The sequence below is a fragment of the Halictus rubicundus genome, chromosome 3, assembly GCF_050948215.1.
Source record: "Halictus rubicundus isolate RS-2024b chromosome 3, iyHalRubi1_principal, whole genome shotgun sequence".
NCBI lineage: Eukaryota > Metazoa > Arthropoda > Insecta > Hymenoptera > Halictidae > Halictus > Halictus rubicundus.
In genome coordinates this window covers 10,451,472-10,469,253 of record NC_135151.1, presented here as the reverse complement: position 1 = coordinate 10,469,253, position 17,782 = coordinate 10,451,472, and the positions used below count along the sequence as shown (strand labels likewise).

The following is a 17,782-nucleotide window of genomic DNA, read 5'->3' as shown; positions in this document are numbered from 1 at the left end:
TCGGCACGTACGGCTTGTAATAAAGAAAACTGCGGGCCTCGTCGCTCGAGTGCTTCCCTCCCGGGCTCTGCACAATAACCGGAAATCAACGGGTGCGGGGAGCGCTCGCAAAATCGACGGCATAAAGGATCCCCCGCTCCGTAAACATTGCAGCTTTTCCTATTTCTCGAAATTGCAGTTATCGCGGGACACTGGCTAAATCGGCAGAGTTGATCCGCATCGGAGAGAGACTTCCGGTGGCACCTGCGCTCGAAATGTGCCCTGGATGACTCTGCCGAAACGCCAAATGATTATTGTATTGTTCAAATCGATATAGAGCGAATCCTCGATATATGTCAACAACACGGGTCTTGCCAGCGTCTTGTGTTATGTTTACACTCCTTGGCGTCAGAGGCCTGTCGAGCTTCGTGACCCTCCACGGCGAATACCCCGCGGTAGTGGGGATAATTCCGCGACATTTATCATCCACTCCTTGGCGACATATATACAGAAATCACTGTATGCGACTTTAAGTTGAGAAGTAAGTACATGAATTGATCCGATTTTAAGGGGGGAACCTTGTGTAAAATAAATTTTCTCAGCACTTTGTTTTTGTTTAAATCGATAGGAAATTTCGTCAGGAACACGATAAAAATGTTAGAAAGTTATCAGAGATGTTCTTGTACGTTATTTTCAAAATAAAGTGAACGTTTGTATTGGGCGCAGCGGCTCAGGTAGTCGGGCTCTCGTCGGAAAGACAATTTTTTGAAGAAGTGGAAGACCTGTTCTATGTCCCTGAAATTGAAGATTAGCAAAAACCGCGGTAAGTTAAAACGAATTAAGACTTTTTCTCGATATTTGTGTTACTGAAACTTTAAACGCATTTTCTCGAAACGCATAATTTCGCACGCCGTGCAATGTAGCTCAAAAACTGATTACTCGATCTTTATGAAACTTGGTATATATTTTCTATAAATAATTAGCCACAACATGACGAGCTTAGATTTTTTATTTTTTTTATTGAAAACATTGTTATTAACCATTTTTCGTAACAGAAAATCCGTTTTTTTTTCAAAACTTCGCCATTTCTGCAATTTTGCAAATATTAATAAAAGAAGAATGTCACGTTGTGCGTATTTGCATAATCTAACGATTCCAATTTGAGTTTTTTGTATGAGATCATTTTTGTGTACCGTACGCTGCTCGGCGCATTTCCAGGATGCCATTTTCAAGCCGCAATTGCACCATTGATATTAACAATTAAAATTCATAAAAGATATTTTTTTACATCATAACATTAATAAATGATACCTCATATTTGAAATCAATCTACGAATCACATTAAAAAAAAATCTTGAAAAACAGGCCATTTACGCAAGGTTCCTCCCTTAACGCCAAACCAACCACAGCTAGTTAAATCGCCAGATCTTTTATTTTGTCAGTATTGAGATTATGAAAGTAGGATTATGATCGTCATCTTCACCAACAAACTGTCTCGTCGACGCCTTCTGCTCGCAGCTGATTACCTTCCCGTCTTAAGTTCGCACACTTTGTTTACCGCGGTCCTTGCTTTTTGCGTCCCACATAATCAGTATCTTAACCACGTACCAGGCTTCTCGACGTCGCATTTCGAATCCCGAAGAATTTCGCGCGATTCAAATACTCGTTTATTCGATATTCGTCTCGATCATGCTCCCTTTGTCATACAAATAACCGCGAGAGCACGAAGAAGATCGAGAACCACGAGTGTCGGGACCTCGACGAACGAAAGTTGCTCGACCAGGAACGCTGCGTGACGCACACGAAATTTTTGCAAGATAAAATGCCGGAGTTTTGACGCGTGGCTGCCACGAAAATCTGTTTTGAACTGTGCCGGCTCCGGTGGGTGCCGAGAATCGATTTTGGAGGCGATGCGAAGTGAATTGAAGGCGGCTTGAAATGTTTAAAGAGAATTTCGGGGCTGGAGGTAGAGTGGTATCGAGCATAATGTTGAATTTTTTGTAGTAAAGGTTTTACCTATAATATATGGTTATCATATCTTCATACTCCAGTGATTTCTCTATATATGTCGCCAAGACCTGGATTATAAATGTCGCGGAATTATCCCCACTACCACGGGGTGTGCCCCATGAGGGGCCACGAAAGTCGGGAGGCCTCTGACGTCGAGGAGTGTAAACATAACACGGTTCGGGTATACAGGGTGGTTGGTAACTGGTGGTACAAGCGGAAAGGGGGTGATTCTACGCGAAAAAAGAAGTCGAAAATATAGAATAAAAATTTTTCGTTTGGGGCTTTGTTTTCGAGAACATTGAGTTTGAAAATGCAGCCAATGCGCATGTTATTCGATAGGAATTGTCTGCTGCGTCTGACCATGACCTACCAATTCTACTTCCTACGCATACTAAAGCACGCATACCCGACTGATCTTTAAATTCGATTTTCTCGAAAACAAAGCCTCAAACGAAAAATTTTTATTCTATATTTTCGACTTCTTTTTTCGCGTAGAATCACCCCCTTTCCGCTTGTACCACCAGTTACCAAGCACCCTGTATATATCGAGAATTCACTGTAATCCAAATCTGATAGAAATCGAGCCTGAAGCAATTCAAATCTAATATAATAAACTCAAATCTAACAACGTTAAAATCTAACACGAACGTAGCACAAGTCGAAATTTAAGGCAGACTGAAGGGTTACGAAGGGTTTTCATAAATGTTTCCTAAAATATTTGAAGTATGGGATTAACAGCCACAAGGCAAGTTACTAGGATAGAAGCTGGTGGATTTCTTCTTCTTCGTGAACCTGCATGACTTCTTTTCAAAGGTCTTGGACTGTCTGAGAATCGGGCATAAACTTGTTGCGATCATCCAGTAGTCACCATTGCTTCATCTCAAAGATCAGAGTTGTGCAAAGTAATTGAATTACGTTGTAATTCAGTCATATTGTAATTTCTAATTCAGATCTTCATTCAATCAAATTACAATGTAATTCGCAATTGCAATTGTAGTACAATTATAAAATACATTGTGATTAAATTACTTAAAATAGCGTTGCGTATTATGAAAGAGGACGAGCATCAGAAAATACGCCGCATAGACAACAAACAAGTATATGAAAGAAAAACATAAAAATATATATTCCGCTTCATCAAAGTTCTGGGCTATAATTTGGAGAGCTGTATTTCAATTACATTGTATTTGAATTACACATGTGATTAGAAAGGTTTGAATTATGTGATTCAGTTGCGACGTAGTTGAATTACTGTATAATTGAGATACAATGTAATTCAATTGTGTAATTGAATTACAATGTAATTGCTTCCAGTGTCGCCAAATCAAGACTTGTTCCCCCACTCTAACTTCCCCTTCTACCGCGCTATTCCCCCCACGCTTCCGCCGCAGCTCGGTCACGTGACGCGTTTCGTCTCTGTCTTGCATACTCCGGTACTGGCAGAGAGAGAGAGAGAGGGTAACATTTTCCCCTCGATTCGTGCTCCCTCCCCTCATCTGGCGAAACTGGCTGCCGCACATGTTCGAGATGATTATACAGAAACTACGAGGGGTTAATTCAGCTCAGCCGCTATCAGCGAATGTCCCAGGCTTTCTTGCTGCGCCGACCCGCTCGATTCCCTCGTTGGAGACAGTCGTTTTGATCAGAATTCCTGTCGGCGTGCAAATAATCAGTCGCCGTCCGAAACTGTTAACTAACCGGGCCCGCGGACCGTGTCTACGGGGAGCCGTCTAGGAAATGCCGGTATCAAGTTTAATTGCATCGACGCGGCACGCTCGAACACCCTAGGGGTTACTGGAGAACGGTGGTCGGGGTTGCGATAGCAAGAAGCCGGGAATAAAGTAACCCGATTTACGTGCCGGTAAACTGCGATCCGATAACGACGATAACCGAACAGTTCCGCTATTTTTGAAGTCGCAATTCCGCCGGAGGGGTGGTTCCACGGTGGAACCGATCGGGATCGGTCGTCGAGTTACGGCAGATGTAAAAGTAACGGGGGGTAAGTAGGTCCGTGCACGACGACGATCAAACTTCCACCTCGATCGTCTCCACGAATCGCCGATGTTTTTCGGTCGGCATAATTCTAGGCCGGGGATCCGCGACTACAACCGGTGTTATTACTTGCTACGATCCGGTAAATCATTCGCGAATACGTGGAATTATTGAGGAAGCGACCCACGAGTAATCGCGATTCCCGATGCCATGCTATTTGCTCGGTAATGTCGGTCTTGCGGTCTACGGTCTGCCAAAAACGTCTACACCCCTTTAACCTTTCAGCTGGGTGGCTTTTCAATTATCAATGAAACCGAGGTAATTTAAATTTCACTATGATCGATGTGTCAAGTGATTGCAAAAGCTTCAGTTTCCTTTTATGATGTACACAGGCTCGCGAAAGTATTCGAGCGCCATTTAAAATAGTTCAAACTTTTTTTGAGCAATTAGAAGAATTGGTTTACCGAATGACGTGCGAAAAGAAAAAATTTTGAAAAAATTGTAATTGCTAGGAATTACAAGAGCAAATTCGGATTCTAACATCTTTCGATGCGTGCCGTTTTCATCCGCGTCAACGCGATTTCGATGAAATTTTCAGTATGTGTGTAACTAACATAGATCTACAAAACGCATATTTTAAATTTTCATTACGGGCTCAAATAAAAAGTTTTAGAAAGTGCCATTTTGATTTGCCCTTATAATTCCTAGCAATTGCAATTTTTTCAAAATCTTTTTTGCACGTCATTCGGTAAACCAATTCTTCTAATTGCTCAAAAAAAGTCAGGTCGTTCGGTCCAACTGTTTTAAAGGGCGTCCTAATGCTTTCGTGAGCCAGTGTATGTTACCAGTCGTTAATGAAGTTAGGTTATTTCGACGTGTCGAAGGTAATACACTTTTAATCCTTTTACTGTTTTAAATTTCACTTCTTCAGTTTTGTCATGAATGCATAAACTTCGCAGTTGTTATAAAAATATTTTATAAATGGAACTGGTATCCAAAACTTGTGACTGTACGTTACAATTCTGGACTCGTTTCAGGTTGGAGTCGTTGATTCTCAAAGCGTACGATTTCTGAGAGTTACGTGTATTTACAACCGTTGGATTTTGTGCTCGTTCTACTAGATCGTTGCACAATTTCGTACCTCGTGCGTTCGTTCACGCTGCTACATTAATAGTGAACCTCCATCCTAATTTCCAGTTGGATGATTCATTTTCCAGAGACGCAAATCCCGCTTTGCTATCTGCTTGGATTTTGCGGAGTGTGTTCTCGTCTATCGCATCCAGATGAAACGTTTTTAATCCGAAGAAATGGTTTCGTGTAGTATTATAAAAATAGTAGTTCCGGTCTCTGTTGTTTCAACAACGGTCGTTCCTTTCTGATTAGTGTTTCCTAATTGCGTCGTAGAGCGTGCGCGCAGCGGGAACGTTTAAGTAAATAAGTGCACAGTTGCGGAATAAGGTCAACGCGTTCCTCAGCCGTTCTTGCGGAACGAGAATTAATGTTTGCCTCACCTGGTGCGACGAGATGGATGCTGGTTTACAAAGCTTTATCAAATCGACGTTATTTACCGTTCGAGAGGAAAGTTGCGCGCAGAGGAAACAAGGCACGCCCGTTAACCGGGAACTTCGGTATCGGCCGGGACCCGATAGCGAAACAGTCGAACTCACACTCGAAGCAATCAATTCGAGTCACCGGGAACAATGTCTTCTGCTACCCGCGCCGATTAGATCCACTCCAGCGGCGCTTAATCTCGAAATCGAGGTCCCTCGATTGGGTTTCGATCGCCGATACTTCTATTTCATTTCTGTTTATTAGTGCATTTAATCTTCCGGCCTACGCCGGAACACGTACGACCAACCGGCGCTTAATTATCCGAGCGGAACATAGATCAATCTATTGCTGGCCGAGTCTGATGCAGCACACGCCTGACACCGAGTGCAACGTTGTACGAACTTCGCGCGGTTCAAGATTTATGCAATCCAGACAGAACGCAATTCGTACACAATCTAATTCAAATTTAACACGATTTTAATTCGATGTGGGTTAAACTTAAATGAATCCAAACCTGGCGAAATTAACGTGTAACATGGTCCAAACCTAAAACGATTCAAACCCAATACGGCACAAACAGAACGGATTCAGGTTCAGTGCAGTTTACACCTAAGGCAACTTAGTCTAAGGCGATTCAAACACATCATAAATCCAATTTTAACTAATTCAAATTTGATGCAATCCAAATCCATCGTGGTCTAAACCTAAGACGATTCAAACACAATACAGCACAAACCTTGCACAAATCCAGGTTCAATGCAGTTCAAACTGAGTGCAACTCAAGCCTAAGGCCATTCAAACATAGTCTACATCCAATTCTAACTAAATCTAAAGTTAACGCAATCCAAATCCACCGTGGTCTAAAAACACTATTCATACTCAATACAGCACAAACATAGCAGAAATCGGATTCCAACGCAACTATGCGTGATTCAAACATAGTATGAATCCAATTCTAACTAAATCCAAAGTTGACGCAATCCAAATCCACCGTGGTGCAATCCTAAGACGATTCAAACACAATACAGCACAAACCTAGCACGAATCCAGGTTAAATGCAGTTCAAACCGAATGCAACTCAAGCCTAAGGCGATTCAGACACAGTATAAATGGAATTTTTACTACATAAAATTTGATGCAATCTAAATCCATCGTGGTCCAAACTTAACACGATTCAAACCCAATATAGCACAAACATGGCACAAATCCGGGTTCAGTGCAGTTCAAACCTAATGTGAGTCAACACAGGACAAATCTAGCCAAACCGATTGTAACTTGACAAAGTAAATTTTAAGAAATAATTCTCCCAAAGGAGAAGCAGTGATTCCGTGTCGCAAATACACTGAAACACACAGCAGAAATAAAGCGTGGATCGTAATTTCTCGCAAAACGAGTAAATAATATTCATATTTGTGTAACCCGATTGAATTATTTCCCGGCAAATCGATATTACGTAGCATCGAGGGATTACCGGAGCACGGACCGCTTCCACCAATGAATATCGAAATAAAATGGCAGAGTTGTCTTTTATTGGAAGATTCATGAAGCATAACGACGTACCGTGGAAAGAATATCTGGTATCCGTGAACCGTTACGAATTTCTCCGCGGAGTTTGTTCGTTTAATAGGTTTCAGGACCGTTTTCGAATGGAAAATGGAAATGTCTCACGTTTCGATTTTCGAAGGAATAAGCAAACCTGATTACAGTTTCCTTCTGACGGCGGGCTCTTTTACTTGCCGCCGGAAAAGGCTGCGAACGAGAAGAGAACGACACCTGGCTACGGGATGATTGCGCATCTATCAAGATCTTTTTAGAAAACCGTCACGGCAGAAACAGGTTCGCGGAAGACCGATGGCAAATTAAACTTTCCGCGAACTTCCGCGGAAGATTTCCTTCTCAGGTTTATCGATCCTTACGAACCGTTCCCTTTGGAATCTTTGTATAACCGGGCACTCAGAAAATTACATAAATACATTCATTTCGTGCGCATTGTAATCCCGTTCCTTAGACCTATGCAGAATCCGTTATGTTCATATTAAAGCGCCTGTGGTATTGGCTTTTATGAAACAGATTTTGTAATTCCGTTCATAAAATCGCAGACGATTTAAAACTATCACGGCGCAATTATTTCGAACAGGATCTTTATTGCGCCAATTTGTACCATTAAATAATACACGCTCTCGATGTATTTTTCATATCGTATCCAAACGATCGTTCAAAATATTTGGTCGCTTCGTCGACCACCAAAAGTATTTATCACGCCAATAAACATTTCCAATTTGCGTGCAAAATTGTTTCGCGATTCATTGAATTAACTCCGTTGTTTTTTTTAGCGGAAACTTCCAAATACTCTTTTAGAGAAGTTTATATCGATTTTTGTTTCGGATTGGTTTACATTTCTCAGATCCGTTTACGCAAATTTTGATTGGTGTTACGCGGGTTGAGTTCGATTTCCCTAGTAAAATGAAACAAAAAAGAAATACTATCGGTAAACATTCGCCAGAGTCACTTTGGTGTATCAATGTTTTAAAACGATCCCACAAATTTCTATAATGCGACGACGTAGGGGAGTTTGAATAAAAGTTAATCTGCTCGTTTGAATACCTGCAGGATAAATGTAAACGCGACACGCTAGAGAATGCGAACCGGAAACGGCGGAAAAAATATTCTCGGATCTTAATCGGCAGTTAACAGGAAATGGCCGGGGTCAAGACGAGGGGAAGCAAAAGGGAAGGGGGTGGAACACCAAGGGGGTGAGACAGGAAAGTAGCGGAAGTGTGCCTGTTAGCCGGGCGGCGAGACTCCGTAAAAGTGAAATAGTGCCGCTGCCGGCGAGCAATCTCGGCCTGGCTGGTGACAATTTTTTATCTTTACGAGCCGGCCGCACCCGTTGTTCCTATTGCATAAGTGGAGGGAAGAAGAATTATGCATTTACGTAAATTATGACAGCGCCGCGGAAATGGCTTCCTCCGGCCTAGAAAACTCCTACGGCCAGACCCCCGGAGAAACTTAGGCTGGCTAACAGCTTTCCGGTTCCCGGCCACGTGCAGCAATCTCGAAAAGAACACACCGGCCGTCACCTTCCCTGAGAAATTGGACCGCGTTAACACCTTCGCTGTCGCGTCACCCACATAATAATTCCAGGCGAGGTCGCTCCGAGGGTGAGGTCACGTAATACGTTATAAACAAACTCCGATTTTCAGCTTCTCCTAGCGGAACACCGATCGTTCCTTGCAATTTTTTGAACCCTCGTATACGTTCCTCAGTGTGAACATTCTCACACACACACACACACCTTTTTTCAAACGATTGATTATTTTCCGTGTTGTGAAACGTGTTTCTATAGAATGTGACGATATAAAGGAAACTTAATTTGGTGATTTAAAGTGTGAAACAAGAATGGGTGAGATATTATCTTAGGATCTTTTATGCAACTATTTCTGAGGAGCGTACAAGGGTTAATTGAAGAATTAGGTTATTCGTACAGACAGCAAAACATTCTTATTTAAACCGGTCCAGACATTCTTTACGGAGAAACTTTCGAAATCAACAGTAGAAACAAGCGACATTTTGAAGTGGCCTCTTAAAGTTTGCCAGATTTCGCTACGTCGTGGACAAACACGCCGGATATTTGTCGCGACCGGAAGAAGATCGAATTTGAAGGGGACTGGCCGCGGATACCCCGACCATAAATAGCCAAAGTGTCACTGGCAAAACCTCTCTCGAACCTAACGACCTGTCCGACCAATTGCAGCCTCGGAGATCGGCTTCTCCGAGTACTGGGACCTAGCACCTGACCCTTTTTTTTTTTTTTTTTTTTTTTTTTTTTTATCGTGAGGAAATGTTTTATACATACCCCGACTCCCTGGGGGAAGCCGGGGTTATGTGGGATTCTCTCCGGGGGGCGGAGCCCCCGGAGACTACCCACTAAAACCTCACGCCCACCTAAGCTACACGGGAGGTGCCTGGATCACGCGAGTACTCAACAGGACACCTCCCAGCTATCATCATGCCCCGGGGGAGGGGTTAACCTCCCCCACTGCCTACGCTATAAGACCCCGGGCGGAGGGACCCGCCCGGTGTCCCCATCCCTGGAGCCTTCGGATTGGGATTCCCGAGCCCCAGCTCGGTCCACCCACAGCTCCCGGAGTCTTCGTGTCCCGCTCGGGGCCGGTGTCCCGAAGGAACCAGCCCCGGCCGAGACAAGAAGACGCCGCCACCGGAAGGAAGGGCCGTCGGAGGCGTGATCCGGCACGCCCCGACCCTTCCTTTCCCCGAACCCCCCACGGATGCCCCTCCCCAATCGGGGTGGGACGGACCGACACCCCCCTACATCAGGAAAATAACCCGGGGGTGTCGGCCTATCACGGGGGGAGCTATGCTGCCCCCCGGGGGCCCGGGTCAGCTCACACCCCGAGCCCCCAAGTTCACCGCCCCCAGTTGTGGGGGCATAACAGGGCGCGGGGAAACTCCCCGCGCCAGCCCCACTCCGCCCCCCACAACCGGGGGCACACGTTGGTGCGGGGGAGACCCCCGCGCCCTCCCTACCCTCTCCGCCCCCCTCCGGGGGGGCACACGTCGGCGCGGGGGTCGTCCCCGCGCCCACACCCTCCTCGCGGAGCCCGGGTCCCGCTCCCGGGCCCGCTCGGCGGCCTCCTTCCGGGACATCACGTCCTCACAGAAGGAGGCCACCGCATTCCACGACCCCACGCTGTCGACCATGTGGTCGACCACGGTCGACAGCGCGAGGTCCCACCCGCCCACTGCGGCTCTCAGGACACGGCGCGGCCCGGCCCAAGCAGGGCACTCCTCCAAAGTGTGCCGCGCCGTGTCGACATCTTCGCCGCAGTGGTGGCACTGCGCCGTCGGCTCCCGCCCCATTCTATGCAGGTACTCTCCGAAGCAACCGTGGCCGGAGAGCACCTGCGTGAGGCGGAAGGTCAACCTTCCCCGCCTCCCGCACCATATGTAAAATATGGGCAGGAGGGCCCGGACAATCGGACGTGTGGAGGGCGTTAGCAGCGCCCTCCACTCCGATAAACTTTCCGTCCGGGCCTGGCGATTCTGGCCCTCGAGCTCCTCCTCCTCCTCGCGCGTGAGTTCCACCCCCGGCGGGCGGCGGAAGGAGCGGGCGATGTGGTATAGCTTCGCCCGCTCCGCCGCCACCACAGTGAAGGGTGGAATCACGGCGAGGAGTCCCGCCGCCTCGGTGGAGATGGTGCGGTACCCCCGTATGACCCGCAAGGCCAGCCGCCGCCGCACTCTTTCGAAGAGTTTGCGGCTAGGCGTGCTGGCCTCGAGCGAGCGGTGCCATACGGGGGCCCCATACAGGGCTATAGACCGCACCACCTCCACATAGAGGCGGCGTACTTTCAAATCCGGCCCCCCGACATTCGGCAGCAGCCGCGCCAATGCGGCTGCCGTCCTCTCTAGTCGGGGGGCGAGGAGCTCGAAGTGTCCATCGAATCGCCAGCGGCCGTCTATGATCAGGCCCAGGTACCTCATCCTGGGCCCGATCGCGACGGAGGTTTCAGCGACACGAATCCGGAGATCTTGACCACGGGGTAGCCGCCACACCCGAGGCGAATACAACCAAATCGCCTCGGTTTTTGTGGCGGCCACGGTCAACCCCATTCTCCGGATTCGCCCGATCACGCAGTCCAGGGCGGCCTCTCCGAGGTGCCTGGTCCTCCTCCAATCCTCCCCCTCGGCATAAACCAGGGTGTCATCCGCATAGCAGATGACACCCGTATCCGGGGGGAGGACAACCCGCAGCACCGCGTCGTACGCCAAGTTCCACAGGAGCGGTCCGAGGACCGACCCCTGTGGAACGCCGCGGTGCGTCTCCCTCGAGTGCACAATACCATACCGGCCGGTAAATACCACCTCTCTGTCGCGGAGATAGTCGCCGACCACCTCCCGGAGATAAGGGGGCACCTGGAAATAGTCCAGCGCCCCCATTATCTCCGACCAGGGCAGGGCGTTGAAGGCGTTAGATATGTCTAACGACACCGCAATCAACACCCTGCCCCGAGCGACAGCCCGTTCACGGAGGAGGCGCAGACGCTCCAGGGCGTCTATAGTGGAGCGCCCCCTCCGGAACCCATACTGGCTGTCGCTCAGGTCGGGACCACCCCGCGACAGGTGCTCGACGAGGCGGGCGGCAATTATCCTTTCGAATAGCTTGCCCGCCTCGTCGAGTAAACAAACCGGCCGGTATGCAGAGGGAGACTCTGCGGGTTTCCCCTCCTTTTGGAGGAGAACCAGGCACGCCTCTTTCCACACCGTGGGGAAGACTCCCCGGCGCAGGCTCGCGTCCATGACGCTCCTGAACGCCGGGGCGAGGACCTCCATAGCTAAGGCCATTATACCACCGGGAACCCCATCGGGGCCAGGGGCCTTCTTGCCCCTGGCCCGGAGCTCCCGGACGGCCTGGTACAGCTCCCACTCGGTGACCCGGAATTCGTCCGACCATTGAATGGCCGGACCCGGGGCGCGTTCCCTCCCCCCCTCACTCAGGGGGAAGAGGGTATCCACTACGCGCCCCAGAAGTTCCGGGTCTAGCCGCTCCGTGACCGGGGACGCCCAGGGGCGGAGCTTCCCAAGCACCGCCTTATACGGGCGTCCCCACGGATCCTCACGGAGGGTGAGCAGGAGCTCATCCCAGGCCTTGGCCTTAGCAGCGGCAATTGCACGCTTGAGGGCCACGGCCGCCGATCTGTACTCCCTGTACAGCTCGGCGACCCTCGGCTCCGCGTCGCCGCCCAGAAAATGGCGGCGACGGGCGCGGGCATACTGGCGGCGGGCCCGGCCGGCCGAACTGCGGAGTTCGGCCAGCTCCCCCGACCACCAGTAAACTGACTTTCTCGGGGGCTGAGCTCGGACCCGGGGCATCGCCACGTCACAGATCATCTGCAACGTGCCCCGGATCCAAGCCGCCCCCTCGTCTGCCTCGCGCTCCCTGGCCGACGGCCAGGCGGAGCCGATAATCGCGGCCCTCAGGAGGTCCCCGTCCAGTCGTTTCAGCGCCCATCTGGGCGCTGACGGGGTGCCACGTCGGAGGGGCGTGTCCAATGGCGAGTCCGAGACCACAGCCACGTCCATCAGGACGTAGCTGTGGTCCGACAAGGTCTCTCCACTCCAGACCCGCCAATTGGACACACGGCGTGAGGCGGCGGCCGTCGCGAACGACACGTCCACAATCGACCAGCCGTTCCACCTCACGCACGTAGGCACGGAGCCCCGGTTTAACAACCGGAGCTCCATCCCCTCCGCCCAGTCTTCCAGGACTCCGCCTCGGGCGTTGGTCCCGGGGTTACCCCAGGTGGAGGACCTCGCGTTGAGGTCCCCCAGGACCAACACTGGACCGGCTATATACGGGGCTATCATAAGCCCCAGCCGGTCCAGGAACATCCCTAATTCGGCGGAGTCGTAACTGGGTGAGCTGTAGCACCCCACGACCAGAAATCTTCCCCACTTTACCATAACCATCCCCCTGCCCCGTTCGACCACGGAGCAGGGGGGCACAGTCGCCGAGTGGCGACGCCACCATATCGCCACGGAGCCGTCATCGTCCCCGGACCAGTGTGGGTGGTCCGGGACTCTGTACGGCTCCGTGGCGACGGCCAGGCCAACCCCCCACTCCTCCAGGCATTGGACCATTAGGTCCTGCGCCTGGCGGCAGTGGTTGAGGTTGGCCTGGAGTACCGGGAGAGGGGACCAGCGCGGAATATGGGCCATTAATTGGCCTTCGCGCTGGTCCCCTCCTTAGCCGCCGATGCGGGTGGCGGGGGGTCATTGCCCCCCGCCCCGCTGGGGGCCGCCTCCACCTCCATACTTTCCCCCTTGGAGGTTGGGGGAGCGGCCGCTTTCGCCATCGGGTTGTCCGGTGGCGCAACAGGGGTGGGCGCCACACCGCCCGCCCCCTTTTTCTCCTTCTTGGCCTTTGGTGGCGGGGAGCACGCCTTGCTCCCCGCCTTGTGGCCCGCCGGTCTCCCCAAGGCCGCGCACACGACGCAGTGGGGTGGCGCCTTACAATCCACCGCCCGGTGGGTGGCGTCACCGCAGCGGTAGCAGTGACCGCTGCGGTCGACCTCCGCAGTGCACCGCTGCCGAACATGCCCCAGGGCAAGGCAGCGGAAGCACTGCAGCGGCCGAGCCGCCAGCACAACCACCTGGGCGGTGGACCACCCCACGCGAATTTTCCCGGCCTTTTCAATGGCCAGGGCCGCCACGGCCGGGCACTGCACCCATACGGTGCCGAGTCCGCTGGGCGGAGCCTTAAGCTCCCCAACCCTAACGGACCCGGCGGTGCAGCCCCCGGCCTTACAAACCGCCTCCACTACCTCCTGGGGGGTCACGGATACCTCCAGGCCCGTGAGGCGGAATTCCGCCTTCTTCACGGGCCTGGACACCTTTACGTCCATCCCCCCCAGGACGGCGGCCATTTTGGCGGCCAAGGCATCGGCCTTGGGGCCCCCATCGGCACCGGGGACCTCAATAATGAGGCCCCCGGTTACCGCCCTCTTCCAATGGAGGGCCCCGATGCCGAGGGCGTCTAAATCGACGCCCTGGCGGGCCCTCCTGATGGCCTCCTCATACGAGGCCCCGCTCCCCTCCGGGACAGTCACGGTGACTGCCGCGGAGCGTGGCGGGGCCCTGACCTTGGCCGCTGCTTTCCCGCCTTTCGAGGCGGGGGCAGCGGCCCTCCTTGCCTTTGGGGCGCCAGCCGAGACGGCTGCCGCCACCTGAGCCGCGGCCTTAGCAGCGGCCTTGGCCGCGGAGATTGCCCGCCTCCCGACCACCTCCGCCCAGGTTCCCGGTTTAGCCGGGGTACCCGGTGCAGGTGCAGGTGACGGGGCCGGGCGGGCGACCGAAGGCTGGGGAGCCTCCCCAGCCTTCTTCCCCTTCCCCTTCTTCTTCTTCTTCTTATTCCCTGCCCCTCCCGGCACTGGGACAGGGGCAGGGGTAGGCGTCGGCGGAGCGGGCGCTGGGGCGGGCCGCGGCGGCGCCGGAGGGGCCGGCGGCGGCGGCCGGGGGTCCCCGCGGGCAACCTGCCCAGCCACCCGGCGCAGCTCCCTCCGCATTTCTTCGCGGAGGGATCTGAGGCCCTCCTCCATGAGGGCCTTCATCTGGGCCATCAGGTCCAGCTGCGCAGGCGGGGCCGCGGTGACCTCGCCGACCTCGGCGGTGGAGACCTGCGGCAGGGGGGGAGCGTCCCGCAACCGCTTCATCACCATCAGTTCCCCCCTGATGGCTCGAAGCGTGTCGCGGGTTTCCAACAGCTCCCTCCGGAGCGCTGCATTCTCCAGCCGCAGCGCGGCGTCCCCGGCGTCCGCTTGGGATACAGGGCCGCGGGAGTCGGCAGGGGGTCCAGCCTGGACCCCCCTACGCTCCAACTCCCTCACTGCCGCCTTAATATCCGCGGAGGCGTCGCGGATCCCCTTAAGGTGGGTACCCTTAAGGTTTCTGCTCGCCTCCGCAAGCTCCCGGGTGATGTCGGACTGTTCCGCAATAAATGCGGACAGTTCCCCGGGAAGCATGGCCCTTATATCCGGGCGGACATCGTCCTCCCGCCGCTCCCGTTTGCCGACCGACGGAGTCGGCGACGTCCTGCCCGGAGTCGGCGGCAGCGAGCGTTTTACGCCCGCAACGCTGGGGATGGGGGGGGCCGACTGGGTCGAGACGATGGACAATCTGTCCACCGACTCGACGCGCCGACCACGCCCCCTCGTTCCCCTCTCCGGCCGGAGAAAGGGCCGGTCCCCAACAGTTGGGGTCTGGCGCCTCTCTTCCTGGGACAGGTCCAGGACTGCCCCAACTCCCTCCACGACCACTTTCGGGTGTGGTAACCCCTCCTTTCCATCTTCATTTTTAATTAAATTGATATCCATAGTGAATCCCACGAGAATGGCGGGAAATAAGGTCCACCCGGGCAGAGCCCCCACTACCCGGGTAAGGCTAGATACACACTGGAGGCGCCAGGTATCCAGTGGTGAATGGTGCGCTCGCGACTGGTGTACCCCACCAGCCACGCCCTGTTGCCAGGGCGTACCCTCTCACCGCGCACCGAAGCTTAGGGTTGGGGATTTTTTATAGAGGTTATCATCCTCGCGGCCCGGCCGATTAAGGCAAGACCACCGTTCCGGTAAAACATGACCACCGGTTTACGGCCAGGGCCCTGCGGCGACCTCCCCGGTCGTTATCGCAGGACCCATTCCGCGGTTTTTCATCCCTCCGTGTGAACCTTACCGGCAAGGGAGGCCCTGCCAGGATCCGAAGATCCCGCCGGCATCGCCTCACACATCATTAGGACTACTTCCCGCGGAATACCCCTCGCTCCGTTAGCAACACACAACTATGTGTGTTCCCAGGGACCACCACGAGGAGGTGGAGCGTAGAGGATTTTAGGGATATGACCACCACCACTGTGGTATACCTAGCAGTGGATCCGAGTCACCACTACTAAGCCCATATCCCCTTGGTCCCCACCTAGCACCTGACCCTGCGAATTTTTCATCCTTAATCGAGCTTGGCAAAGTCTTTAGAATTTTATATACACTTGTACACAATCTAGTTAAGTTCTAAAATGCTCTAGACTGCGGATTTCGTGCATCTATAATGAAATTGCGTATGTCTAATTCAAAACAGAAGTGCGATTAACAGAATTTAGGAATATCAATACAATATTTTTAACTCCTTAGCATATTATAAAAAAAGGCCCTTGGCTCCTGCCTCTTGCAATTGATACGGAAAATTTTTATTTTGCATAAAGGTACGCAGTCCAATGATAATAGATGAATATTTACTATGAATAAAATTTAATTGGTGTAATAAATCCACTTCTGACGATACTGCAGATTTGTGTGCAAAATAAAAATGATCTGTATTCATTTCAAGACACAGGACTTACATGGACATTTATTCATTCTCTTAATAATCTTAACGAGCTCGAAATAATACCATAGTATTTTTAAATTCTTTAAACGTTCTTACCGTTTTCTATTTGATTCAATCTTGTCATAAATGCACCAGATCCGCAGTCTAGTTACGACAAATGTACCTATTTATTAATGAAAAGGTGTCACTTATAGTCTGAAATTATACATTCGATTGAACATAACTCTGTTCTTTGTTAGTAGATCCAGAGAGACACTGAACGTAACCGAATTCATTTACGTTACGATATTTTACTAGACCCATTGTAGCGGTTCGAATGCAGGATTTTGAGAAAAATGTACGCGAGTTTCTGTGATTCTTCCACAGTGAATTTGTAATAGTATTTGCTCTTCCGCTGACGTTCGACGAAGTAATTGTTGTTTTCGCGTGGCGTAGCAAGATAAAGAGTACACGTGGGGATCGGCGAGATCAATGGACCAGTTGCGCGCGACGTATCTGATTCCGTGGTGAAATATTTGCCACTGATCACTACGTTTCGATACCTCCGGCCATTAGTATCCGCGGGATCCGTGTACGACTAGAATAACGCCGCAGACGTGATTTTCTTCCTGTCGGTGCAATCCCCCTGGGCCACGATCTTCTGCTCGTTTCTTCGGAAGCGCTTCTATTCTCTTGATCTTTCTAGAAGCGCCATTCTTCGCTCCCAATATCACCGACAATTTTTCTTCGAACGGTCCACTCAATCGCAGCTCCAATAATCACCAAAATTAAATCGTATTCGACCGTCGAGAAAGGAAAAATTAATACAATCATCACAGTTTCGTTTTCCGTGTCGAACGCTTACAGGCGCATCAAAGTGAAACTTTGCATTTTCTTGCAGGAATGATTTTATTCGCCCTTTTGTAATCTGATTCTACTCTACTTGGACTAAGAATGTGATACATAGAGAAATATCGATTAGTGCATTTTCAACAGTTACGGAACGCTGAGAGTTAATTCGGAGAATACAGATTTTTGAGCTTGGACGAATCTGTTAAGCTTTATGGTTATTATGCTTATATTATTATACAGCATACTGGCACTAAGTCTGCTTCTATATAACCACCAATCGGTACAAATACACCTCTCCCTAGTTATAAACGATTATAACTAATTTTCACAATTTTTAATCTTCTATAACTCATGAACCCAGTGGCGAATTTCGGTGAAATTTTCCAGACGTGTACAAGTGAAAAAGTTGCAAAAAGCAGCCATTACTATTTCTTTTTGTAACTTCAACTAAATACAATTAGTCCAAAATTTGCGTTACCTATGATCTAGTAGATTAATCCTTCTGGCTTGGTAACTTACT

The 17,782-nt window shown here is 50.9% G+C and overlaps 1 protein-coding gene and 1 long non-coding RNA gene across 2 annotated transcripts in view; one reads left to right on the top strand and one right to left on the bottom strand.

Moving 5' to 3' along the window:
• LOC143352214 (uncharacterized) overlaps positions 1 to 15,074 on the bottom strand; it is a 70,679-nt gene extending 55,605 nt beyond the window's left edge. Inside the window, exon 1 of the mRNA XM_076784543.1 lies at positions 14,769 to 15,074. Within this exon, the coding sequence (XP_076640658.1) occupies positions 14,769 to 15,074 (306 nt within the window). The remainder of the gene's footprint in view (positions 1 to 14,768) is intronic.
• Positions 1 to 17,782, top strand: part of LOC143352662 (uncharacterized) — a 607,068-nt gene that overhangs the window by 206,102 nt on the left and 383,184 nt on the right. The window lies entirely within an intron of this gene.